Source organism: Dendronephthya gigantea, unplaced genomic scaffold (assembly GCF_004324835.1).
Source record: "Dendronephthya gigantea isolate DGI-Jeju-01 unplaced genomic scaffold, DenGig_1.0 000074F, whole genome shotgun sequence".
Lineage (NCBI taxonomy): Eukaryota > Metazoa > Cnidaria > Anthozoa > Malacalcyonacea > Nephtheidae > Dendronephthya > Dendronephthya gigantea.
In genome coordinates, this window is record NW_021163084.1 from 462258 (window position 1) to 489269 (window position 27012).

General features: G+C 36.7%; 2 protein-coding genes across 3 annotated transcripts; one reads left to right on the forward strand and one right to left on the reverse strand.

Annotated features, from left to right (window-relative positions):
• The first annotated feature begins 43 nt into the window (after window positions 1–43).
• LOC114531692 (coatomer subunit alpha-like) lies at window positions 44–15936 on the forward strand. 2 transcript variants are annotated; one of them, XM_028553303.1, is made up of 39 exons: window positions 44–173; window positions 990–1049; window positions 1633–1746; window positions 3092–3246; window positions 4002–4078; window positions 4228–4337; window positions 4481–4596; window positions 4889–4988; window positions 5582–5717; window positions 5874–5956; window positions 6093–6178; window positions 6541–6605; window positions 6818–6887; window positions 7057–7135; window positions 7224–7306; window positions 7752–7891; window positions 8031–8116; window positions 8438–8576; window positions 9170–9224; window positions 9698–9805; window positions 10625–10702; window positions 10803–10871; window positions 11065–11151; window positions 11239–11341; window positions 11478–11573; window positions 11761–11849; window positions 12034–12154; window positions 12317–12400; window positions 12495–12598; window positions 12673–12744; window positions 13026–13094; window positions 13208–13344; window positions 13600–13786; window positions 13942–14019; window positions 14114–14230; window positions 14386–14463; window positions 14708–14820; window positions 15366–15447; window positions 15627–15936. In XM_028553303.1, the coding sequence occupies exons 2-39, from the start codon at window positions 1010–1012 to the stop codon at window positions 15684–15686; spliced, it is 3666 nt and encodes a 1221-aa protein (XP_028409104.1). In that variant the 5' UTR covers window positions 44–173; window positions 990–1009; the 3' UTR covers window positions 15687–15936. The 2 variants fall into 2 exon arrangements, with proteins under 2 accessions (XP_028409104.1, XP_028409105.1); XM_028553304.1 differs by lacking the exon at window positions 44–173 and adding an exon at window positions 212–448.
• A 477-nt stretch (window positions 15937–16413) lies between these two features.
• LOC114531693 (sperm-tail PG-rich repeat-containing protein 2-like) lies at window positions 16414–22223 on the reverse strand. Its single transcript, XM_028553305.1, has 16 exons — window positions 22030–22223; window positions 21529–21677; window positions 21156–21269; window positions 20484–20654; window positions 20287–20362; window positions 19593–19666; window positions 19465–19503; window positions 19190–19234; window positions 18881–18991; window positions 18665–18744; window positions 18518–18597; window positions 18340–18394; window positions 17882–18086; window positions 17384–17438; window positions 17035–17273; window positions 16414–16563 (listed from the first exon to the last, which is right to left on the reverse strand). Exons 1-16 carry the CDS (start codon window positions 22142–22144, stop codon window positions 16423–16425), a joined length of 1749 nt encoding a protein of 582 aa, XP_028409106.1. The 5' UTR covers window positions 22145–22223; the 3' UTR covers window positions 16414–16422.
• Between the last annotated feature and the right edge of the window lie 4789 nt (window positions 22224–27012).

Genomic DNA, 27012 nt, shown 5'->3' on the forward strand with positions numbered 1-27012 from the left:
CTTTAAAGTATTTGCATAAGTTGTTTTGATGATTAACCATCATGCAGGGCAGCAGTAAACCATTAACTAGACGCTCGCTAAAAGTAAAAAGTAAATAATGTCGACTATAAATATATAACACATCGCGCTCGGTATCAGCCTTCTGGAAAATGCAATTAATGCCAATAACGATGGTACGTACGTTTTAACAAAAATGGGTTTTATCGTTTTCATTATACCTGACGCTTACATTATGTTATGGTCAATCTACATATACTGTGATTTGGCTGTCGCCGCTGTCGTCTCAGTTTTTCTGTCTCCTGGCCTATAATAATTGGGCGAAAAGTTAAAACATAAACGTATGTTGAGCTGTTCGGGGCCGTCGGGCGTCCTGTCAAGTTCATCCTCGATCATTATAGAAACATGCAGCTCCCATGGCAACGTCCTCTGTAAGGCATCGCGGTTTTCGGTATATATTTTTTTCTTATTTCATCTAAAAATATATATTTGTTTCTCTTTTCGCTAGCGGTTCGACAAATTGAACGAAGAAATATTTTCAGGTTTTGGCCCCTGAGCCTCATTCTCGTGTTATGGCTTATTTCCACATTTATTGGTCATAATGAAAAATTCTTTCCGACGCATGTGTTGAAGAAGGATGGTTTACATCTTTGCACATAGCTCGTGAAAGTAAAACTTGAAATCCATCTCATTTAAGGTGGTTCTAAACTGGAAACGGCACTGACGTTCAAATACTGGAAGGGTTTAGCCAGTACTGAGCCCAGTTGAGCCCAGATCAGTGCTCCAATGGATCAAAGACTGGGCCCAAGTGAAAAATTAAGCACTGCGCATGCGCTTGTGGCGACGTGGCCAAAAGTTTTAGAAAGATCGAGGAATATAATTTGTGAATACTTATTTTTTATCGTTAAAAAACAACGAACATCGCAATCGATTGCAACAAAAGGTTGTGTTATTTGAAAGTGCATCAGTGCTTGGTATTTGTCGCATTTTAGATCACTTCTGCGTCGAAAAGATGTTGACAAAATTCGAGACGAAATCGGCTCGTGTCAAAGGTAGGAGTTGATTTCCTAATAAAAGGACATTGTAAGATGCTCATTTTTTAGTGTCTTACAATACTTTACTGGTGCATGCAATTTTCTTTCAAAAATCTAATAATCCGTCTCTAGTTAATTTTCTCGTTTTTGAGAGTTTAAATTCGGACAAGAAGATCGCAAAAGTTAGGTGAGACCGCAAGGAATGATCCCTATGAACTATGAAGTCGTCAAACGACTGTGGTTCTACAGCCGAGGTGCACTATGATTGACTTTTTTATGCTCTTCGCACATCAATACCACACTGAATTTATTGGCACAGCATAGAAATAACCTCTATTACCTACACCCCTTCAGGCCCTTCACCACTAATGTAAGAGTAGATTTCAGCAAATACAAGGTGAGCACTTCATATATCTGGTTTTTCTACTAGGTGAATCATTTCATGTGAAGCGGCTCATTAGCAGTGCACTACTATACCAGGATAAAACCCAATTTCATATTAGAATTTTTAGCATATGCTTCATAGATAGTTGATAATAAACCTATTGTTAATTTTCCATCTCATTAGCCATTTTCCCTATACTTCTATGCATATTTTTAGGTATAACATTTCACCCAAATCGACCTTGGATTCTTGCCAGTCTTCATAATGGTGTCATACAACTTTGGGATTACCGAATGTGCACATTACTTGAACGATTTGATGAACATGATGGTATGTGGAAATTTTTCTTTTAAATTGCAGTGTAGAAAGAAATACATCATTACCTGGAGTTGCTTACAAACAATGAGAAAAATTGTCAGCTAATTTCATAGACAGTAAAGAATAGTATAAAAGTAGAGAAATATGAAACCAAGAAAATTTCAAATGAATAGTTTTGCTCTCTATTTAATCATTAGACAACGAGTCTGAGTTGTCTATCAGCGAATAGTCAATGAAGGCGAAGCCAGAGGGATATATCTTCCCTAGGGGGTAATATTTCGTCAAATTCCCCGAGCGGAAGGTCTATAAATTATATATTATATCGAAACAACGTGTAGGTAGCGCAAAAGCTGGGTGAAATGGCTTCCTTTGCCTCCATTTTGAAATTGTTGACAACCTCGAGTCGTGTGCGAGGCATCCACGCGTGGTACTTTTATAGCATAATGTGAAAAAATTCGATGGAACTCCATGATTAATTTACTGATCACGTGGTACAAATCGAGCTTTCTGATTGCATGATTTACAGTTGAGATATAATATTTGTTTTAGTATATACCCTGTACCTAGATATATTAATCTCGAGAAAATAATCGATACACCGCAATTACACCGGAAAAGAATTCAATTTTATACGGTCGCGCAAGCGAAATTTCCCCAAGGGTGCACCATCACGAATAGGCAATGGTTGAGTAGCCAATCAGAATGTAGGATTTGTAATAGACAATAGTCGGGTGTATACTAATAACCAATAGTAATATCTCACTACCCTTAATCTTTAAGAATATAACGAGTAAAGTAAATCAAAGCTAGTACAACAAGTTTTAATAATTTAATGTGATTAGCAATGACCATAAGAACTCATCATTAATATAAAAATACTCAGGGGTGCTGGAACCACAGGGGCAGCAGGGGCAAGTGCCCTTTGCTTACGAGGGCAAGCGGAAGCAACTCTGTGCCCTTTCCTACCATGAAATAGTATCATACATGATACATATACATTAATGATGCCTACTCTTCACATTAAAACAAACCGGTAATATTATTCTAAAGATGCCTTCTCCTATGGATTTGCAAGTTTGCATGTACTTGTAAATTTAAGTTTCCTATTTGTGTGTTTGCCAAGGTACAATGAATGTGCCCTTTTCTAAAACTCTGCCCCCGCTGGGCTCTGAACTGCTTTGGTGCCCCTGAAAATACTTATATTACTTCTTTGTAATGTAATTTTTATAATTTACATCTTTATAATAATAATAAAGTTCATTCGTAATGAACTTTATAAAAATAGATTATATACAGTGGTAATGTCAACAAACACTTTATTTTTTGAACAATGCCCATGATGCACTTTTCAACATAGGTCCAGTACGAGGGATTGATTTTCATACCAATCAGCCACTGTTTGTATCAGGAGGTGATGATTATAAAATAAAAGTCTGGAATTACAAACAGAAGAAATGTTTGTTCACTTTGCTTGGACATTTGGACTACATAAGAACAACTTTTTTTCATCATGTAAGTACATTAGTGATTAGTGGCAGGTACTGTAGCTGCAATATAGTAGTTGTACATCTTAAAGCCATGTGAGTTTTATATCTATGTTGCTTCTAGAAACTCTGAACTCTTCTAATATAGTGACATTTTAATATATACCAATATAAGAAAAAATACCAATGCTCAATTTGAAAAATAAACTAAACAGGTATATTACTTAGCATCCAATGTGGTATAACAACTGCCTAAAATAGACAGAAACACTTCTCAATGTTTCGACCAGAGGGCCTTTATCAGGAGAGTAAGTATGAAAATAAATATGGGAGAACACATGTGTTGTATGGGGGCAAAACACATGATAAAAGTGGGCCAATAGAAAACTAAAGATCAAAACAAATTGGAGTACATTACGTTGCCAAAGAGATGCCTGATTGTGATAAACAGATATTAGCAAAAAAACCCGCATAATGATGTTTTGTTTTCGATGTGGCATAAAGTTTAAAGTGTTTGATAAAAAAGTTTAAGAGTTTAAAGTGTTTGATAAAAAATATTTTAGTTTTTCTACAAATTAGACTTAAATTATGTTTAAGTTGAGTAAGGCAAGCATACAATGCATTTGCTAAAAACTGGTTCCCTAAATGGGCAACATATTAATTTATTTCAGCTATACTTGGCTTGTAAATTAATCATGCAAGATTTGAAACTGCTTTTGGTGATGCCAATCTTAGCATCGAAGCTTATGAAATTGTGAGAAATTAAGACAAACTTTCTTTTAGGAATATCCTTGGATTGTTAGTTCTTCTGATGATCAAACAATAAGAATTTGGAATTGGCAGTCAAGAACTTGTATATGGTGAGAATTGGATGGTCATTGATTTCCAAGTATATTAACTACAGTACCATGCAGTTGACTACAGTAATTATGACTACAGCAGTACCTGCAGCATAATAGCTCTTTTTAGTTTATGAAACCAACCAATAAATGTGTTTTTATTTTTCCAGTGTTTTAACTGGTCACAATCATTATGTGATGTGTGCTCGCTTTCACCCCAGTGAAGATCTGGTTGCTTCAGCATCACTTGATCAAACTGTGCGAGTTTGGGATATATCTGGTGAGATACCAAATAATAATATACACTGCATTATTTTTGTTTAGTTATAAAAGGCCATTATCATCACTAAGATACACTATTAAAGGTCGCCATCTCTTTATGCGTTAGCGCTGTGTCAGATGATTTTTCTGCTCATTTTCTAGGGCTTCGTAAAAAGACAGTCGCACCAGGATCGCAGGGGATTGAAGAAAGAATACGCAGCGTTCATCAAACTGAACTTTTCGGACAATCAGACTCGATTGTCAAACATGTGCTCGAGGTAGGCTTCAGCTGTGTTTGAAGATTGCTATAGGCCTTGAAAGGCACACCAGTTTGCCCGTGAGTTTCATGTTAACAGTAGATAGAGGACAACTCATAACTAGTGCTTTGGAAGAAAATTTATTAAAAGTAGCAGATTCTTTTTACAAAGTAATACAGTAAAATTCAGTGTTCGTTTGAATTGCTGATGGCACTCTACGTGGCACTCGGCGTTGCACAAACAGAAATAGATGTATGTAGACCTGGAAAACACGTCGTTTTTGTGATAAGCATTTTATTTTCCATCTGTACAGGGTCACGATCGTGGTGTAAACTGGGTGTCATTTCATCCTACCATGCCTCTGCTTGTCTCTGCTGCAGATGATAGGCAAGTGAAGCTGTGGAGAATGAATGGTAAGGTCTTGTGCTATTTGGAAATGGAGGACTTAGAGATACTTCAGAAATACCATACCTTAGAGACATTTGGAGTTGGCTATTCACCATGACGGGATATGTATATATTGCTGCAATGATGATAGACTGTAAAATATTTCAACATGATCACATCGTTTTCCCAGAGGTCAACTTGAATGTGCGGCCGTCGTGCGTGGGGGCTACGGGCAGTGGCCGCCCCCCCTGTTGGGCCATGGGGCTCCCCGTGGCCGACCTAAATAGGCAGCCATCGTGTGTGGAGCTCCGGCACGGTGTCCGCCCGTCTTAGTTGGGTCATGGGGCTCCCCGCTGCCTAACACAAGGGCGTAGCCATCGTCTGCGCGACCCCCATGCACTGTGGCCACCCCTCCTAGTTGACCCATGGAGACAAAATGTGACAACATGATTAATATTACATTTTACGCTATTCTGAGCTGCAATTTGTATCCTGTTTACTTCATTTTAGTCAATTTTTTGTGGCTGGTGAGCTTATGATGATGTTTGTATCACGGGTGTTAATAGAGTACATAATGAATAATGATCAATGTACATGTATATGTATGTTGTGTCCACAGATTCCAAAGCTTGGGAGGTAGACACATGTCGTGGCCACTACAACAACGTCTCCTGTACTCTCTTCCATCCACGACAAGAACTCATTTTGAGTAATTCTGAGGACAAAAGTATCCGAGTTTGGGATATGTCGAAAAGGTGAATATTCAAGAGCAAACTTCCAGACAGTTTATTTTATTTATTTAATGATCCGTACTCTTTTGTCCAATTGGTGGACTTCCCCTTCGAAATTTACTCTGGAAAAGGCGAAACGATTTTACATCTGATTGAGGCTTTATAACTGACCTTATATAGAACTGGAGTTCAGACATTCAGAAGGGAACACGATAGATTCTGGGTTATGGCAGCACATCCAAGCTTGAACCTCTTTGCTGCAGGTATTTATGCTTTTATTTACAAACTCTATCGTTATTTCATTGCTCCACATGTTGTCATATTTAACTGAATTGTATACAAGGAGGAATTAGTACGATAAATAGCTAGGAAATAATTCAATTAACTGCTCTCCATCAGGTCATGACGGTGGTATGATAGTTTTCAAGTTGGAAAGAGAGAGACCACCCTATGCTGTGCATGGCAACACTCTTTACTATGTGAAGGTAAGGGGATCATCAAGGATGTTGGAGGTATATCCCTCACAGATGATGGTTATCCCTCAGAGGTCTTGGGAATATCTGTAAAAACAATACGTTTACTCTGTGTAATAATATGCTCCCTGCGAGCGAATGTAATACTATGAAAGTTTTTGTGCTGAAAATGCAAAACTTTCGAAAGAGCTGAAAATTGCTAAAATGGCGGATTGTGGCCATGCGGCGGAAGGCTGATTTCAACTTGAGATTTAATCAAGGCTGAATAATTTTATGTCGATGTTTTTGAAACATTAGTTTTTTGAAGATGTTATAGTCATATATCCAATTTGGAACGTATAATTTAAACTGGAATTCGTTTAATCTATCTTTAGGAACGATATTTAAGAATGTATGAATTTGGTACATCAAAGGATGTCGCAGTTGTTCAGTTAAAGAGGTATTGAACAATTGTATTAATCTTGCTTTCCAATTATTGACACTTTGACAATTTCTACCATTTTACACTTAACACCCCCTCCCCCCTAACCACCCTTAACGTGTTCTACGTTGTCGTTTGTTTAATTGTTGTCTCAGAGTGTGAGATATTATAGCAAACGAATTCCATAACACTTTTTTAATAATTAATTCGTTTCTTTTCTGTTAATCCAGAGGTTCCTCAAGAACACCATATTTCAGTTTGTCTTATAACCCAGCAGAAAATTGCATTCTGCTTGTTCAGGTGCGTTGTGCTCCTTAAATATAATTTCTGTTAATTTCTGTTCTTCATGCTCTAAAGCACTAAATGCTCCAAGAGATCGCATGAAATATACAGGGAAAACTATAGGTAAGAGGGGGCGAACCGCAATCAACCAAGCGCTAACTGCGTGTTTCTTGTTCAAATTTTGTAGTCTTCGTCATCAAATTCTGACAACAGTGCCTATGAACTCCATGCTGTACCTAAAGAGTATGACAGCAGCAATCCAGATGGTATGTTTTGTCCATAAAATTGTGACCTTCTCCTAAATATGGTCTTACAAACAAACCACTGCATCTTTGTTTCCTGATTTTCGTTTAGTATCCGAGGGAAAACGCTCCGCTGGTATTACTGCCGTTTGGGTCGCTAGAAACAGATTTGCTGTCTTGGATAAGACGCATACGGTAATTATAAAATCGTATTGAATAAATAATCGTGCCATCTTCTCAGAAGGAAAGCAGTGTTTCTTAAGGTGGACAAATTAAAAAAACAACCCTCGTTAGTCGCCTCGGCCCTCGAAAATGGAGAGAGCGCGTTTACCAAAGCATGTAAAAATGGTATTACTTCACTCGGCAAACAATCTTTGATTTTGCTGAATGTGTCAAAAAAGCTGTAATTTAGAGAGTTGGAACCATTTCCCCCATACGGTGACGTGCTTTGGAGGCATTTCTTACCCTTGCTTTCTAAATATCGAAAACATTGTTTTATTGCAAATTTTATGGTGGCGATAAAGCAGGCCTTACTGGGAGACTGTAGCTCGTTTCCCTCCCCGTTAAGTAGTGGAGCATTCTTGCAAACTATTTCGGTTGACTGATATTTCAGTATCTAATTTTATGATCGTGTGATTAGTTGTTAATAAAGAACCTAAAGAATGAAGTTACGAAGAAGATACCAACTCCTGCGTGTGATAATATATTTTACGCCGGCACTGGCAGTTTATTGTTGAAAGATCCTGAAACCGTCACTCTTTTTGATGTTCAACAGAAGAGGTAAAAATTGAATCGTGGATATAATCATAGTTTTAGAACGATGGTATGCTGCTTGCCTGCTCGTGCAGACGATGCTGTATACATTAAGATGACTATTAAATTAACGATTGAAATAACGAATCGTATTTGATTTATCAAGGTCTATGGGTGTCGCCAAGGTTGCGAAAGTCAAATACGTCATTTGGTCATCTGATATGGCGTATGTCGCTTTAATTAGTAAACATGGTTAGTATGGTTAGATACTTGTGCAACCCTCGTAGGATATGATATTCACGACACTTTCTGTGACTTTTTCTTATATTTTGCCAGCCCTAATATTTAGTATATCTTCGAAAAAAACGGCTAGTATTACTATACCATTGTAACTGTTTGCTTTTACCTGTTAATATTTGTGAAGGTATTCCCACATTGATTCAGTGATATTTCAGAAGACCGCTTTTGAAACTGCTTTTGTTTAAGATGACCGAATGAAAGACCAAAAGGAGCTCATTCCTAGTATTATGAAAAAAATTCTGTCAGTTAAAATTTTTACTTTTCTTATTACAGTTGTGGCTATATGTAATCGCAAACTTGAATCTCTGAGCACAATACATGAAAATATCCGCGTGAAGAGTGGAGCTTGGGACGAGAATGGCGTGTTTGTATACACGACATGTAACCACATCAAATATGCTTTGTTAAATGGGTGAGTTTGACCAGCTATAATTTATTCCATGACGTTTAACGTGTGAATTCTGATCAACCTTGAGCAAGTAAAAATACTTTTGAAATGGGTTTGATCAGATGTGTTCTGCAGTTTGCACACAAAGCACAGCAGATTTTTGTTGTACATTACTAACTCTGCACTGGATCAGCTTAAAATATAACATGCAGTTCAAATGCAATCAATGACATTGTGTAATACTCTACTATCTGCACTGTTTTACCACGTAATGCCTTTATATGTTACTCTTCCAATTGATGTTACATTGCAAATTGTAAATTTCAGTATTCGCAGAGATTCTTGCTCTTTGTGAATAGAAACAGTTTGCTAGACTAAAATCCAATATTACTCACCATTCTGACAATATAACATGTCATGATTGGTCTTTCTATCTGGTACATATTTTAGCCTTATATCATGCAGTTCTGAATTATGAACTGTTCTTCCTATAGATACATAATATATATTACAGCTATTGGAATAACCTGTGTCAAGTCTGAAGCGTTTTCCCGAGAGCTTCCCTATATAAGGCCCATCTTTGATGGTTTGTCTCATTCAAATTCATTTTCTTCCAGCGATCATGGTATCATTCGTACGCTCGATTTACCGATCTACATCACAAAAATCAAGGTATTTCTAGATAATTTTTCAAAGATACAGCCTCACATGTGGCACGATCGGTCTTGTGGAAGCGTAGAATTAGGCAAAGTTTAGTTGGACAGTGCTCTTTGTTTTCCTAAATTTGAACAACGGTAGATAAGCAGATCATTTCAGTTTATCTCAAAGTTGTGGTTTAGCTGTATTAACATTTGCAAACTATTGGTCTTATTTCCAGAGACACAAATTCTCTGTAAATATAAAAGTTTGCTAAATCAAAGTCCAATATAACTACCCATTCTGACAATTTGATAAGTCATGGATGGTCTTACTATCTGGAACATTCATCAATTAGATTAAAGTACATATAATTACACAAACCCTTCATCTGTATAAATTATTCTCCCTGGTGATAAGTTGATCTAAAGCCTGCGTTTAGAAAATGTGACCACTCTGAGCGTTGTATTCATGTGTTTTAAATGATCATTGAATGTTTGTCTTCTCAGGGAAGCAGTGTTTACTGTCTGGACAGAGAATGCAAGACTCGAGTCCTTGGCATTGATCCTACTGAATACAAGTTTAAACTGGCGTTGGTCAATCGCAAATACGATGAGGTTAGAATGTACATATGTTAAATACTACGATAGTAGTTGATATTACACTAAAATTTATCCCCTAAAGGATTTTTGGTTCAAATAGCTCCAAAGCAACTGTCATCTCTTGTTCATCTCCTGTTCCTATAGATGAGACCTCAATTCTGCTATTTTAAACTGTTAACCCTATATAAAAAGTATAGAAGCGTCTTCTCTTGCTTTTTTACAATAAATAAATGCAAGTTGTAATATCAAATATTTCTAGGGAATTCTTTCTCTCTAAAAATGTAAACAATTTGCTAAATTAAAATCCAATATTACTCACCATGCTGACAGTTTGTTATGTCACGGATGGTCTTTCTATTTGGAACACTTAACATATTTTCACTCAAACAAACTGTAGGCCTTCAGCTAGACTAATGCCAAATATTAGTCTTGTCCTTTCAAAACTTTTTTTATGAATTCCAATACATGGAATTATGCTTTTAAAACTTGATAATGAGGCGAAGCCAGCGCAAGGTCTTTTTAACAGAAACTGCTTGATAGTAAATATCATAGAGAAAACCCTGTCTAAACTAAGTTTGTAGTTACTGGCTCCGCATCCAGTGAAAAACACGTGTCTCTGAGGTCCAGTGACACTGCGAGATAGCACTGGCGAAACTACCCGTGCATGATAAGGCTAGTCAGTTCGTTAGACATTTAGATCAATCACTATATGCAGTGTTAAGTAATGTGATTGAACCTATTTTATCTTTGTTGTACGACAGAAATGTTGAGAGAAATGCAAGAAGAGTCGGTTCGTTCTCAATATTAATCAATCTTGTGTCTTCAATCATATAGGTCCTTCATATGGTCCGTAATGCGAAGTTGGTTGGTCAATCGATCATTGCTTATCTACAGCAGAAAGGTTATCCCGAGGTAATATGATTTTGGATTATCTTTTAGCTTGTTGATTTGACGAAAAACTCTCTCATTCGTGAAAACAATTATTTTTAATTTTTGCGTATTTCGTTGCCAGGTTGCACTACATTTTGTGAAAGATGAAAGAACAAGATTTGGCCTTGCTTTGGAGTGTGGGAATATCGATGTAAGATGAAGATCGGAGATTCACTAATTTGATATCCATAAAAGAAACTAAATATTGTTCAATCGTTCTAAGAAACGTCAAATGAGTTAATCACCTTAAAGAGGCTGCAATTTTATGTCGTAAAAATCTGTTGTCACAAAAAACTGAGTCAAAAAGGAATTTTAAACAACATGACGTTATTTCCTCTTGTTAGGCGGCGTTAGAAGCAGCCCGAGCATTGGATGACAAGGGATGCTGGGAAAAACTTGGAGTTGTTGCATTACGTCAGGGAAATCACCAGGTACTGTACAGTGTACATTTTTCTTGTGGATCCGTCAGCCGTTGGACATAATTGGCAGCACTAGTTAACACAAAATGTTTTTTTTAGATTGTGGAGATGGCTTATCAGCGAACAAAGAATTTTGAGAAATTGTCGTTCTTGTACCTGATCACGGGAAATGTTGAAAAATTGAGAAAAATGATGAAAATTTGTAAGTATTTAAAACTTTTAAGACGGAGAGACTGTACGTCGACGTGTTACAGGAAGACTGGATTATCAACAACTTCCTCCATCAACATACTGTATCCTACACCTGAATTGATTTCTACTGTATTATTCCTTTTTAGCTGAAATCAGGAAAGACGTAAGTGGTCAATACCACAATGCATTGTACGCAGGCGACGTCGAGGAACGTGTTAAACTTTTGAAATCACTTGGCCAAGGTAACGAATATGCACTGATCTGAAATTTTATGACTCAAGTGGACTATACACGCACATGAACTTCATAGCAGAACCACGACAAATCTATCAACGAGTTTTAATTTTTCAAATTTGTATGGCTAAGATCATCTTCAGTAGAGTAAAAGTGAACAGTGTTAAGGATATTTACTTAACCTTTCTCGCGTAGGTTCTCTGGCATATTTGACTGCCGCAACTCATGGTCTTGAGGAGGAGAGTGAAAATATCAAGTCTGAATTTAGCCTGGACCCTGAAAAGGTAAATTAATCATTGACAGAACTTTTTATGATATTTGTACATAAACAAACTTTCACATGCCCACTGGCAGGCCAGTATTTTTAAAAAAGATAGACTAATATAACTACTGCACACTGAAGGCTTAAAATTCAATGTTAAACACACAGATGCATTGTGATGTTTCATGTCTGTTCTCTCTTCAAAGGTTCCTGCAGTTAATCCGAACGCTCGCCTATTACGTCCAGCCGTTCCTGTGTTACCCAACGAGGCCAACTGGCCCCTGCTTACTGTATCAAAGAGTGTATTTGAGGGTGCCGTGAGCAAAGGTAGGATCTGTAGTTACGGCGATGTGTGCGTGTGGTTGAAATTCCAGTTCCACTCTACCAAACACTGCTAGGTTTTCTTCCTTTCATCCCTTGTCAGTATTTCAGGGATGGGTGATCCTTACTTGGTCTATATATTACCTCAATTCACATATTTCTACTAAGGTGGCGCGGCTGCAATGGACGCAGATCATGTGGTAGATGGGGATAATGAGGGATGGGGATCAGATGCTGACCTTGATAATGAAGGTAGTACATGGACAGTGCGAATCTCGTCTCCTGGATAATAATATATGATAGCGTTCACAGCCTCCTTAACCGCGATCTTTATCTACTATTTTAGATGATGAATTTAAGGATACTATGCCGGGTGATGAAGATATAGAGGGTGGTGATGATGGACCAGGGTGGGATGTTGACGATGAAGATCTCGACCTCCCAGATTTGGTAAGTAACTAAAGAATGGTAATTCCAGGTACCATTCAAGATGTTTGTTTTAATATTTCGTCTTTGTTTTACAGGAAGGACCACCGGTTGAAGCTGAGGGAGAGGGTTACTTTGTGCCACCAAACAAGGGCACAAGTCAAGCTCAGGTAGGTTGTTCTACGAATTACTAAAGCCTGCTTGTGTAGTGCACTTTACTTCTTTGTTGATTTTTGCCATGTTTGCCTGTTGCCGACTTTTTCAACTCTTGTCGATCCCTACAATCCATATTGTATCCCATATTCTTAAACCATATTGCGTATGAATTTATATAAATGCGAGAGTATAGAGGCGAGAATAGATCAAAAAGAGAATGGTGTGGAATGAAGTCGCTTATTGAAATTTGCTTTGGAGGTATGTTGCGTCTTAAAAGCTCTTGTTTTACTTAAAGGTTTGGTGCAATAACTCCCGATTGCCTGTTGACAACGTATTGGGTGGAGCTTTTGAAAGCGCTATGAGGGTATGATTACTGTATTGATTATCTATATAAGTTTGAATTATCCTTAACAAAACGAGCCCCCCCCCTGAAAGTCTGATCGATCTAACCAACCTATTCTTTGGTTAATTTTGTAGCTTCTCCATGACCAGCTCGGTGTTGTGGATTTCGCACCATTTAAATCATTGTTCCTCTCAACATACTCTCGATCGCGTGTAGCTTACACAGGCCTGCCTGCCTTGCCAACCATCTTTGTCTTTCCTCATAGAAACTGGTATGAATGATTGATTTCTTATTCACCGCCTCTATAACATTAGGCTCAATAGTTTGTGTGTGTGTTTTTTACACTTCCATTACCAAGGTTCAAGTCTCGTAAAAAGTTCTTAAATCTACGAAATTTGCAATAACAGCTTAACCGTATGGCGCAGTATAGTGCCCTATGGCATTCTATATTATGAAGAACCATGCAATAAATATGCCCTACTTGTGTCAAAAAGGTATTTTAACAAAGCGCTTTTTTGTCATGCAGGAAGGAAGCTGGTGGACGCGCTGGCCTCCCTGCTGTTGGTGTTAAACTGAATACGCTCGTACAGAGGCTTCAGACGGCCTATCAGCTCACTACTGGTGGGAAATTTCAGGAGGCTGCTGAAAAGTTCCAAGATATTTTACTTCATGTTACACTTCTTGTGGTGGACTCAAAACAAGACATTAGTGAGGTAAGAGTTGACTATTTGTGCATTCCTTATTACAATTTTTATGGAATCTGTAATAGATACGACTGCCAGTCCTAAATTAATATTCGAGATGTCTATAGAGCAGGCTAGTGTCTAAATATGTCTGATGTTTATTCATGCATATAAATCTTTTTTAGGCTCAACAACTGCTTGGGATTTGTCGAGAATATATACTTGGTTTACTGATGGAAATCAAACGTAAAGGTTTACCTAAGGTATAATATTTTATAATTTACTGTAATTTTTTATTCCTTTTTGAGGTATTGAAATTGGCTTTTGTAAACTTGTAAGCGCTTTGCATTACTTTAGGGTAATTTAGAGGAACAAAAACGACATTGTGAGATGGCGGCGTATTTCACACACTGTAACCTTCAACCAGTTCATCAAATTCTTACACTAAGAACAGCGCTGAACCTCTTCTTCAAGGTGGGTCTCCTTGGTTCGTTTCTTTGGTCATTTGGACACACGTAAACCGTTTTTAAAAAGTGCACTCAAATTGTTCTGACTTGCATGCATCTGCACTAAAAAACACTTCATCATTCCCGACTAATAGATCTTACGTTCACTTTCCTTCACTTTAGTTGAAGAATTACAAGACAGCTTCGTCATTTGCGAGACGTTTATTAGAGCTAGGACCTCGACCAGACGTTGCTACACAGGTTTGCACCTCTAAATATTACATTTGATCAACATCTCTTGTGCTTTGGGGATGAAAAGCGTGCTATTTTAGAACATCAGCGCCCTTTGTTACGCTGTTGTGTTTCATCCATTGTTACTATCCGTGTTACCCTTCTTGTCCCTTTATTTACTCCTATTATTCCTCAACTCACCCTTCCCACCTCTACTAATATGAAAGCTAGGTAAATAAACTAAAAATACATGGTTAATTTTTCTTATATTTAGACTCGAAAAATCCTTCAAGCATGCGATAAGAATCCTACGGATACACACGAACTTCAGTACGACCCTCAGAATCCATTCACGATCTGTGGAACGACATACAAGCCGTTGTATAGGTACACTCAAGCTATATATGGCATGTTTATTTGAAGTCTTTAACGCAATACTAAACTTTCGCCCTTTAATGTAACAAAAATAAGGGGGAATGAAAGAGATATTTAGAAAGAGAGAAAGGGGAGAAAAAGCTGAAAAATGCTTGACCCGCCAAGATCGAGCCTGCGCCCATTAGGGACCTTGCGATTAACAAAATCTACGACGGGGATGTGACATAAAATCAGCTGTTAGTATTAGGAACCCAGTTTAATAAGTGTTACATACAGCTCTGACCTTGTTTACCAAAACGAGCCCGTAATTTTTATCCCTGTTGTGAAGCTTTGGAAATGAAGACATGCAGTATTATACTTCACGTTCGCGTCGTAGATTCGGTGTATCTTAAGGTCCCTAATGCTTTATTGTCCCCAGACGCGACGTTTTTACGGATGACACGCATGCTTCGCGCAATTGGTGCGCGAATCCAGCAGAGTTGTGACTCTCATCCTAGATCACTTTAGCTCAACAAATGACATGCAGTAACGAAAGAAATATATTCGTTATCTTTCAGAGGTAAACCACAAGAAAAATGTCCGTTGTGTCAAGCCGCGTATTTCCCTGAGTTCAAAGGACGTGTCTGTGGTGTCTGCAAGGTAAGGCGGTACCACACTGACCTTAAAACATGACCATCCTTGACAAGAGAAATTGAATACAAAGAAATCGACCTGAATAAGCATGATTTACTTGCACATGATTTACTAATCAATTCCCATGAGCACAACTTAACTTAATATTTTATCGGGGTTATTTAATCATTTATTTAATCATTTAGGTCGCTGAGATCGGAAAGGATGCGATTGGGCTAAGAATTAGCATGACTCAATTCCGCTGAGAATTTGTACAAGAAGGACTTTTAATCCTACGAGGAAACGCAAGCAGAAATTTAAACACGCGAAGAAGTCAATCGAAGCACGCCGGAAGCGAACACGCACTTATCATCGTGATTTACCATTAAACAGAAGACTATCATAGGTGTCGTTCTTCCGGTAAGCTGGCGATTGACGATGCTTACTAAATATTAATTAAAGTAGAAATATATTTGCAATTCAATTTTATTCTATATTCTGGTTTATAGTAAGAGCATTTCTTAGTATTTTTCGGTACCCACTTTGTTTGCAGTTTTGTGTTTACCATTGAACTAAAATAGAGTATCTATTTTATATCATCTATTTTAGTTCAATGGTGCATGTTTACCAGTTCATAACCATGGTAACATGGTCATCCTAAGGTATTCGAGCATTTTAGTGCTTGGCAAAGCCTACCTATTGACCCGACCTATACGCCTAGGGAAAATTCCTTCCCCCCGTCCTATGATTGGTAATGGATGTAAGCATCAACAATTATACCCCTACATGTACACGCTACGCAGTTTTGTGCCCGCTCTCAAGGTAGAGAATTTGATTTTTAGACGCGATTTTCTTTCGTTTGACGTGAACTAGTAGAACCAGGAAAAAACAAAGCAAAGGATTGGCATAGTACCTGCGGAGTTAAATACTCCCTTCCTTACACGTTTACATAATATCAGTCACACAAAACAAAATGAATATATTTTCTACAATTTTTACATTTTAATTCGATGCTAAGGTAATATCATGTTTTGTTTTTGATTGTTTATCGTTCGCCTCTTCGAAACTTGATTGTGTCATCGGATTGTTGAGCGTTGCATTAAATGTCCTTTTGAGCACTGAGTGAGCGAACTGAGGGCTTAGCTATAGATAAAAAGTATATAATCGGTATTAGATGAATATATTAAGATGACACGATAGCTTGGATAGATGCAAGATGCAGACGTACTGGGCAAAGGAAAAGAGAGAGTGATTTATAATTTACCAATATGAACGTCTTGACAATGGTGAGAATTTGTCCGCCACGGAGAAATATATTTATAGATATAGGTGCGAATTTAACCAGCTACAAATGACTCGCAATAGTTTGGTTTTGTTATAAAATGGGTATCTGGGCTCAAATGTACATGAAGATTAAGAATTGTGGTTTGTGTTACTACAGTTCTTCTCTGTTCTTCGTGCATGGTTGGTAATTGCTGGTTGACGTAGTGAAACAGAGATGTCTGCATCTTTTGTACGTCTGCATGACTGCGTGCTGCACGATGCACAGCCTTCATTAAAGAACCCCATGTCCCCTCAAGAAAAGAGGATTTTAGGGATCTGTAGGGATCTTACCTCATAGTTCCCAGGACCGGGAACTTCACTCTTTTGCGGCCTAAATCGGGTATCTTTCGTGACCATCAATCCACCTTGTAGGTTTTGAGTCGAAGGTATGTCGTATTCCCCAGGCCCAGGGGTCGTCCCGCGCTTTGTTCGATCAATACCGTCCTTGAATCTCGTCGAGGAGGATAAGAATGCACCCCTTTTCTGAGAATTTCTGTTCTTCTTTTGCGAGTATGGATACAACACACGGCCTAGAGTTGACGTGAGATAAACAAATTTAGATCTTAAGTTGATATGTGTGAATGAGCGATCAGATTGATCTTGTTGTGGTAGTGATAGTAATATTGCAAAATTTCAATACCTTGAGTTTTGTCATACGATTTTCTAACCTCATATGAGCCGGGTGGGGGAATTTCCTGCAACACACAATGACATTCAGAAATTTTACTGGAATGTAAGTATTTTAACTATTTAACTTTAACTAGTTAAAGTATTTTAACTACTGGTATCTCTCAACTGGTTGAAATATAGGTTGGAAGTTAAAGAATTATCGCCTTCAAACAAGGGACGTTTTTCGTAGCTTAGTGGCGAGAGAAACCTACAATCAAAACGCAATTACACGTTTGCCTAATAATTTAAAATCCCAGTTTTATTTAGGAAAAAATATATAAGTAAAATACCAAATACCACACTGTTTCATCAATAAACAAGGCATTACAGTAATATTGCAACAGTAACATTTAGGAGGAGCGTTCTTTCAGCCGGAAACAGTTTTGAACTATTGCAGGAGGAGCGTTCTTTCAGCCGGAAACAGTTTTGAACTATTGCTTGAAATATGTTTGATGTTTAATTGTCTTACTTTAACGATGGGAGGTGGTGTGTGCAGCCTGTCTGTCATCGAAGCAAACGTGGAGGATAGTTGAGCATCTTGCGTTGGTTTCTTGACATTCTTGTCGGTGTTGGTATAATGTGCCGGTCCTGGGAACAAGTCTTCGTCTGTTCTTGTGATTGGTGCTGTTCGCACTGAGGAACTACCAAAAGCTGCTTTCTTCTTGTTGGTCATGCTGAGAGAGAGAGCGGTAAAATCAATAAGGTAAAAGTGGCTGTTCGCGCACTCGGGGGAGGGTGGAACAACACGTTTATAGGGCTGTTTCGGGGGCAAATCTTGGGTGCAAATATGACTACCACGAGACTACTTCAAGTTAGAGTAGAACTAATATGTGGACACCGTTTGTTCACTTTGTTGATATCAAGAGCGAAAAATACCCTTATAGAAAATCCAAAAGGCTCTCCGTACAACTCACTGCATATACGTACACATTTTTTTTGATAATGTTCGAGACATGATCTGGGACATTGTATGAACCAGGACCTGTAAAAATTCAAAATGGCAATGTTAATATAACAGCTCCGACAAAGTACTAATCATAGAATTGGCTAATTATAACTTGGGAGCCCAGGTGAAGAGGTGAAAGTCAATATGGGATTGCATTACCTGGTACACTTTTACTATGTTTGTTATCGTAAAATCTGATCGATGTTTGACCGAACGGACTTGCTTTGATGCCTTTCACCCTAGCGAACATAACAATTGTTAGCATTTCTTAAACAAGTTTTTAGGTATAAATTCATTGATACTAACCTTTTCAACGTTTCAAAAGCTGTCCTGGGATCGTTGTAACTTCCAGGTGCAGGGAATCCATTCGAGCTACCATCAAATCTCTGAATTACAAAAAAAATTCAATAATGTGATAATGTGTTTCTGTCTCTCACGCCTGAAAGTCTCCGCAACATTTTCCTGCGAATTGTCGCATAATTAGAACTTTAACAGCGCGATAAAGCTAATGATTGAACTTACTCTGGCTTGTGAACCAAATGGGGCGACCAACGCCGTGTGGTCTGTCTCAGACGTCGCTTTTTGGTGTTCAAATTGACTTTTGATTTGGTAATGACCTGGAGCTGGTACACCCTGGGAAAAATAGATAGAGAGTCTTGAACGGTGACGAGGCGCGGCCAACATAACCTGCTAATACCTCTACGGGAGACAACCATTAGATCTCGCACAAGGATGGCAGAATTCCAACCTTGAAAACTATCCGGTTGACAGCGTAATGTCTTAGAAGTAGAGTAATAATAATTCACTAGAATAACGCAAAATGTTTCTTGCCTTTCTTTGTTCGTCCTTGGGAATAAGTTCATGATATCTGGGAATCTATAAATGCATTTATTTATTGCAAAGAATTAAATTAATTGCAAACAATCGGAGTATAGTCCATCATTATTCTGGCTAGACTTCATCATTATCTGGCTAGACCACTATTATATGTCGGGCCTATTACAGTATATCCCTATGAAGTGTTGGAATAAGTGTCATGACATTAACCTCCCATGTGTTAATTAATATACGTGTTATCAATCATAAAACATTTTAGTTCATTGCACCTTAGCTTCAAAGAATCTTTTGTTGTGTTCCTCTATTATCTGCAAATAAACAACAGGTTTACCAGTAATAAATAAGTAAATAAATCATCAATCAATACACGATAATTACTGACTGTTAAAATAATTACCAAATCAATCGGTGCTTTATTATCCGGTGCATCGTAAGGATTATACGCGCCTGGCCCGGGCCCCTGACTGTTTCCTGGAGAAAATCAAAGGAGACATTTATGATTTATATATGAAAATACTTGGAGATAGCTGGTGATGAATGTAGGCAAAGTTTACACTGGGAAGAAAATTGAACCATATTTCAATAGTGAACTAACTGATCTTATCAATCCAAAAAATATTTTAAAAGCTGTTTTCCACTTCAATCGTACTGTAGGAAAACGTAGCACCTCATTGTTTTGAAGTCATTAGTTCAGTAGAATACTCCCAAAACAAAGAAATACTTCATAAGTTGAAGTGGAAAACAGCTTTAAATGAAAACGTTCGTACATGACAGGGGAGTTTTGCTTAGGGAAAGAAATTATGTTTCTGGTGTTTACCTGACTTATTACTTATTAGTATTACAACTGCAAGTGGTCAGGTCATGGGTTTTCTGTGCATATAGGACCATTATTAAAATAACACGTAGTTGATATCAATATTTTCACAAAAAAGTCTCCTTTAATAGCCAATGAATAGAAATATGTAGAGTTGAAAAAGCAAGCCACATCAATTCTTCATTCAAAGCCAGCATCCAGAATAAAAACACAACTTATTTTGCAGGTTTAATAAACCTATAGGTATGCATATATCAATTCTATAGTTGATGCTAACCCTTGAAATTATGTCGTTTTGAATCCTTCTTCCCAAAGAAGACTCCTCTATAATTACGTGATGTCTGCGTATCTCTCTGGGGGAAGAAAGCAAAAGTAACTATATATTTAAGATTATTATTCTACCACTTATTCTGCCTGGTACATTGCTGCAGAAATTGAGAGGCCTGTAAGAGATACAAAGACATTAATACTAACATGATCTACATTGTAGTAAGCTGGTCCCATTGATATATCTTTATCTGGCATTTTCTGAGGTTTGAGGGACCCATCTGTTGCTTCCTCGTAGCCATACGATTTTCCAGGAGAGGGAATGGAAGGGGGGTCAATCTTCCTCAGAAATACTATACGCCTTCCTTGTGAAATATTCTAAACAATCAAATTTTATTTTAAACATTGTCAATACAAATTAATTCAAAGTTGACGAGAGCCTTGTAGAGAACATGGCTCTACGAGGTTGGAAACACTTTTAGGACCTGGGGTCGGTTGTATCAAGCCCGTTTAGCTTAAACGGCGGATAAGTTCAAAATAGAAATCAAGTCTATCGTTTTATTCAACAAGCAAACAAAATGTTTTTAACCTTATTACAAAGATACTGTTTACAACTACATATTCAGAGCATAATATTCAAGTTGACTCGTTCAAGAGGGATGTAAGAGTTTTATTTAATTTTGACTTATCCACCGTTCAAGCTAAGCGGGCTTGATACAACCGGCCCCAGAACTCCAATTCCTATTTGGGCCATGTATTTTGTAAATTGGTGAGTGTCATATATCATGCACCTCCCCTCATCCTTCTTATTTGCACAACTTGTTATTCAGAATGAATTTACAATAAAGATGTCATATTTTATTTCCAAGACAATCTTACCTCTTCCTGTTGCACAGGTTTTTGTGGTACTTGTTTTATCCAATCGGAATGCTTAGATAGGTTATATGTCCCAGGTCCAGGGATTGCCTCATTTGAATCACCAAATCTTTTGGACTAAGAATTTTCAACTCTATGTTAGACAATATTGTGTGTGCTATTGAAAAGCTATGATTTGGGTTTGTGTTTCTTCAGATTAATTAATATTCTCAATTTTTTGTCTACCAATAAATGGTATAAGCACTTATTTAAGAATATATGATATCAAAAGTATATGAATATATGATTTGGCCTAGCTTAGTCTGTGTTATATACCTATTAATTATAATTATTTCTACTTAGGTGAAATGCTATTTTTGTCATGTAAATCGCTTACTGTGTTTGATAAAGACTGTCCACCTTTAACACGATCCAAATTTTTCAAAAGTGGATTGTATTGTCCAGGACCTGGGGCAGCAATTGTTTGGTCATTGACGTCAAAGAATGTTTCTCGGATTGTCATAGAACCAAAGGGTGCATAACCAACTGAAAATGCAGAGTAACATATAACATCACAATAGAATAATGATAAATATAACGTACATTTAAATCAATAGTTGACCATGACATGGCAATAGCAGGCATCAGTCTAATATTAATAGAATACAAATATACAATACGGAAACGTGTACACCACAAGGAAAGTAAACTTTTATAAATCTTTTCTTTGCTAAATGCTAATAATATTGGAGTCCGAAATTAATATCGAGACAACCAGAACCCCAATAACAGGGGGTGACATAATGGGAACAAAAAAATTCAAAACAGTGCTTCAATATTTTTTCATGGTGAAAATAAATGAATTTGATCTGTGCTTTTATAGTGCTTTCATGCTTACCTGTGTCGCGCTTTCTGCCATGTAAAAAGCCTGGTAGTTCATAACTTCCTGGGCCAACAGTGTCAATTGTTGTATTAACAGGCTTACTAAGATCTCGGCTCGAACGATCATACATCTTCTCAGTGTAACTAGCTTGAAGAATGAAGACAGTTGACTTCAATTCTACAGTCAAAACATGATCAAGGTCGATGCGTTTTCCATGTTGTTTAGATTTCAGTTACTATGACAACATCACGTTCCAGTGATAGATTATCTCATGAAGCTCAGTGAGTCAGTGTAGATTGATCTCGAGATTTTTTAGTAAAGAGAAGTTTCGAGTTTGGAACTTAGAAGTCAACATTTTAGCACAAATTTAGTTTTCATCCGATCGTAAAATTTGTAAAATGTTGCTTTTACAACATGACGCACACATTGAACTGTAAAAAACCCTACAGTTTATTTACCTACGGAGGTCTTAATTTAGTTGACTCATTTGTAGTGTGTATAATTCCACTCGAAATTAAGACCCTTTCAACCTCTAGAATTTACCTACATCGAGTGAAGTGCCAAAAATCATAATTAGTTTACCTACAAAGTTCAATGGACGCACACGACTTCAAATAATGCTGGAGGCGCATTGTAAGATGACTGAGAATTAACAGGGGCAAGGCCAAGGGGGCAAAGATGAAATTATCTTGAAATAAAAAACACGATGATACGAAGTTAAACCGATGTTTGTTGATGAATGTTTTGCAAACGTTCTTTATTATGCGCCGCTACAGAAGAGCTTTCACCACGATCTGCCCCCCTCCTTGTATTTTTAAAATTATTTACATATATGCCAAATTTTTTTGAATTTGTAAAAAAAGTAAAATTATAATTTTTTTTAATTTTCACGTATTATAGTATTTTTAAAATTTTTAAATTTTTTACATACATCCTAGTTTTTTAATATTTTTTTGAAATTTTTAGAGGTTTTTACAGATACTAGATTATATTAAAAATTATAAAAAATTATATTAAAATTATATATACATATTAATTTTATTATACCTACTGTTTTTGTAGTTTATATTTACTAAATTTTTAAAATGTTTTATGTATACTTTAACGATCATGAATATTTTTTCTTAAATATATACAAAGAACGCGAGAATTAAATTATTCCAAATGCCTCGAAATGGTTGAAAACTAAGTCGAATTACATTCTTTGATGAAAACAATACATTTTAACACATAAAATTATAGTTTAATGATTTTCAAAATTTCAAAAAAATCAGTAAGGGGGGACGAAAGGAAAAATCGTGATTTTTTTCAATTTTTTGAAATTTTGAAATTTTTGAAAAATCGGTTCCAAATGCTTCGAAATGGTTCAAAACATTGACGAAAATCACGATTTTTCCTTTGGTCCCCCGTTGCCGATTTGCCTGAAATTTTGAAATCCATCAAAGTATGTATTTATGTGTTCAAATGTATTGTTTTCATCAAAGAACGTAATTCTACTTAGTTTTCAACCATTTTGAGGCATTTGGAACCGAATTTTTAAATTTGAAAAAATTGACGAAAATCACAACTTTTCCTTTGGTCCCCCATTACCGATTTTTCTGAAATCTTGAAATTCATTAAAGTATGATTTTACGTGTTCAAAGATATGGTTTGGATGAAAAGATGTAATTCTACTTAGTTTTGAGCCTTTTGGAGCTATTTGAGACTAAATTTCGAAAGTTCAAAAAATTGACGAAAATCACAACTTTTCCTTTGGGCCCGTTACCGATTTTTCTTAAATTTTGAAATTCATCAAAGTATGATTTCATGTGTTCAATTGTATTGTTTTCATCAAAGAATGTAATTCTACTTAGTTTTCAACCATTTCGAGGTATTTGGAACCGAATTTTTCAATTTCAAAAAATTGACGAAAATCACAATTTTTCCTTTGGTCCCCCGTTACCGATTTTTCTGAAATTTTGAAATTCATTAAAGTATGATTTTACGTGTTCAAAGATATGGTTTGGATGAAAAGATGTAATTCTACTTAGTTTTGAACCTTTTCGAGGTATTTGGGATTAAATTTCGAAAGTTCAAAAAATTGACGAAAATCACAATTTTTCCTTTGGTCCCCCGTTACCGATTTTTCTGAAAAAATTAATGAGAGTTTTACCCCGAGCAAACAAAAGGGGTCGATTGGCTTATTCTATTGTTTCATCGTTCTATTGTATTGTTCTCTATAATTATGAATATATATGCAAAACGCTTTCGTAGCTTTTCTTAGCGAACTAAAATCCTCATTCCCCTTACTTTCTTGTACAATAACTCAAAAAGTCATAAAACTAACTTGATAAAATGTTCATGGCTTGACTTTTAAAGACATTGGGTCGGAGGTGGACTAAAAGTGAAAAATTATTTATTCGAAGTTCAGCTCCGAGAAAAAATAGAAGGAAATAAAACCACTGATTCCGTCGTTCTAGCGTTATGACCTAGTTGGTTGTCGTGTTTACAAAATTCGTCTATTTTCCAATATTGGATGTGTCTGGGTAACAATAGTGATTGAAGATTCCTACAATTATGTTCTGAACAGATTTTTATGTTTCAAGCCCTGGCCATGCCAAAAAATTAGCCCGAAAAATTTCGGCTAAATCTGGAAGAGTTAAAAGACCCTGAGGACTTTAGGAAAGAGTTAAACTGTAAATTGAAAGAAATTATGGAAGTAAAACCCCTGAAAAAAAATTCCAGTCAAAAAAAATTAAAAACATGTTTCTCCTGAAAAGACCGAAAATAAAAAAGTCAGGCGTAAAAACTTCCAAAAAAATTTTCCCGCATTCAGAATATTCACTTCACTTAAATTGATTTTCTTTCAACATTTACACGAAAATTTGACAGATTTGATTTTCTCTTAAATTTTTTTGGCTCTGAGTCGCGACACAGTCACCCAAGACAAAATGCTCTCGGCCTCTCGCGTCCTAAAATACGGAGATAAATGAAATTTTATTTGTCTTGGCTTACTGTGTCACGACACAGTAGCCCAAGACAAATAAATTTCATTTTATCTCCGCCAAAAAATTAAAGAGAATTTCGAAAAGGTGAAAAATGTAAATTTTTCACTTTTTTCTCTTAAATCTTTTTTGGCTCTGTGTCGCGAAACAATAACCCAAGACAAAATACTCCCGCGTCCTAAATGGCTAAGACAAATGCATTTCATTTATCTCCGCCAAAAATTTTAAGAGAATTTCGAAAAAATGATAAATGTAAATTTTCTCAGTCTCGAGAAAATAAGACGGAACTACTTATTTTGAGTTCCAAATTTCGGGCTGAGCCTGCATTCCCTGCGTTGACTGTGGGCCCCGATATCATTATCCCAACAACCCACGCTCGTAACATTGGTGTTACATTTGATAAATTTCTTACAATGTCTATACATATTAATGAGATATGTAAGTCAGCATTTTATCACCTACGGAACATCTCTCGTGCTAGAAGATACCTGTCTTTCCATACTACCGAACAGCTTATTCACGCTTTTGTGACTATTAAACTAGATAATGGGAATGCACTGCTGTATGGTCTGCCTAAAGATCAGATTGGAAAGTTACAACGCGTTCTAAATTCAGCAGCACGACTGTTAACCGGATCTTACAAGTATAATCGCATTACACCTATTTTAATACAACTGCACTGGCTGCCAGTTGAGCAACGGATTATCTATAAGATAATTTTATTGACATTTAAAGCGTTAAATGGACTTGCTCCGCAATACATTGCAGAGATGATCAGCCATTACGAACCTTCTAGATGCCTTAGATCCTCTAAAGCTAATTTACTTAATGAACCAAGATTTAATGTTAACAGCTATGGCGGTAGAGCCTTTCATGCAAGTAGTCCTAGGTTATGGAATAAACTACCTGCCTCTATCAGAGCATGCACAGATTTTTCAATTTACAGTCTGCCCAAAGACCTGGGAGTCCCTTAAAATGCCATTTTAGAGCATATTTTGTTGGTTTTTGGAACATTGAAAAAGTCGTCAATTTTAACCAAAATGGTAAGGCTTACCCTTACCATTTTGCTCAACTTTGACAACTTTTTGAACGGTTCAAAAACTCTCTTAAAATGCTAAAAATGTTTTCGAAAGACCAATATCTTCCATTTTAGAGCATATTTGGTTGGTTTTTGGAACAATGAAAAAGTGGTCAAATTTGCCTTGCCATTATTTTATGGTTAGTATCAACTCACTATGCGATGGCCTAGTGGTTAAGTCCTACCTGGTTGTGAGTGAGTGTAGGTTCGAATCCTGGTAGGGAGAAGTGCAATTTTTCCCACCTAATTACAACTTAATTTACAACCTAAGTACAACTTAATTTAAAATACTGCGATTAGGAGTAAGTCAAATAAAGAACGAGGGCTTTTAATAAATGATGCCGTGGCCCAGTGGTAAAGGCTACGGCCTAGTAGGTTGTAAGCCTAGGTTCGAATCCTGCATGGGAAAGGTTCGATTTTTCCCACCAAAGCTATTCTTTAATTTAAACTTCATCGAAAAGGATTAGGTCAAATAAAGAACAATAGCTTTCGACAAATGATGCGGTGGTCTAGTGGTTAAAACGTTCGTCTTTCAATCCGAGGACAAACGGTTCAACTCCTGACAATGCAAAAAAATTGGTCTGAAATATTTCGGTGTGATTTGAAAGCATCAAAACCATTAAAGAGCTACTCTTCGGCCGTTGCAAAGGACTGTAAATTGAAAAAATTGAAATAAACAAACTGAATAAAATTTCCCGGTTTAAAAAAACTAATGTTTACTTTCCTTCATTTTTTTCACGAAAATTTTACAGGGTGATTTTCTCGAGACTGAAAAAAATTACATTTTTTCACTTTTTTGAAATTCTCCGAGATTTTTTTGACGACGAAGTATTTTGTCTTGGGCTACCTGGCCTGACACAGTGGTCCAAGACATGATACTTCTTTGTCAAAAAAAAATCTCGGAGAATTTCAAAAAAGTGTTATTTCTTGGGCTAC

Bases quoted from the DNA above. Each gene is read 5' to 3' on its own strand.
- LOC114531692 (XM_028553303.1), top strand. From the start codon at position 1,010: ATGTTGACAAAATTCGAGACGAAATCGGCTCGTGTCAAAG. The intron at 9,806-10,624 runs GTTAGAATGTAC...TCAATCATATAG, and splicing joins TCAATCGCAAATACGATGAG to GTCCTTCATATGGTCCGTAA. The intron at 12,401-12,494 runs GTAGTACATGGA...CTACTATTTTAG, and splicing joins TGCTGACCTTGATAATGAAG to ATGATGAATTTAAGGATACT.
- LOC114531693 (XM_028553305.1), bottom strand. From the start codon at position 22,144: ATGTATGATCGTTCGAGCCGAGATCTTAGTAAGCCTGTTAATACAACA. The intron at 19,504-19,592 runs GTAATTATTTTA...GTTTATTTGCAG, and splicing joins ATAAAGCACCGATTGATTTG to ATAATAGAGGAACACAACAA. The intron at 18,992-19,189 runs GCAAGAAACATT...TATTTTTCCCAG, and splicing joins CCAAGGACGAACAAAGAAAG to GGTGTACCAGCTCCAGGTCA.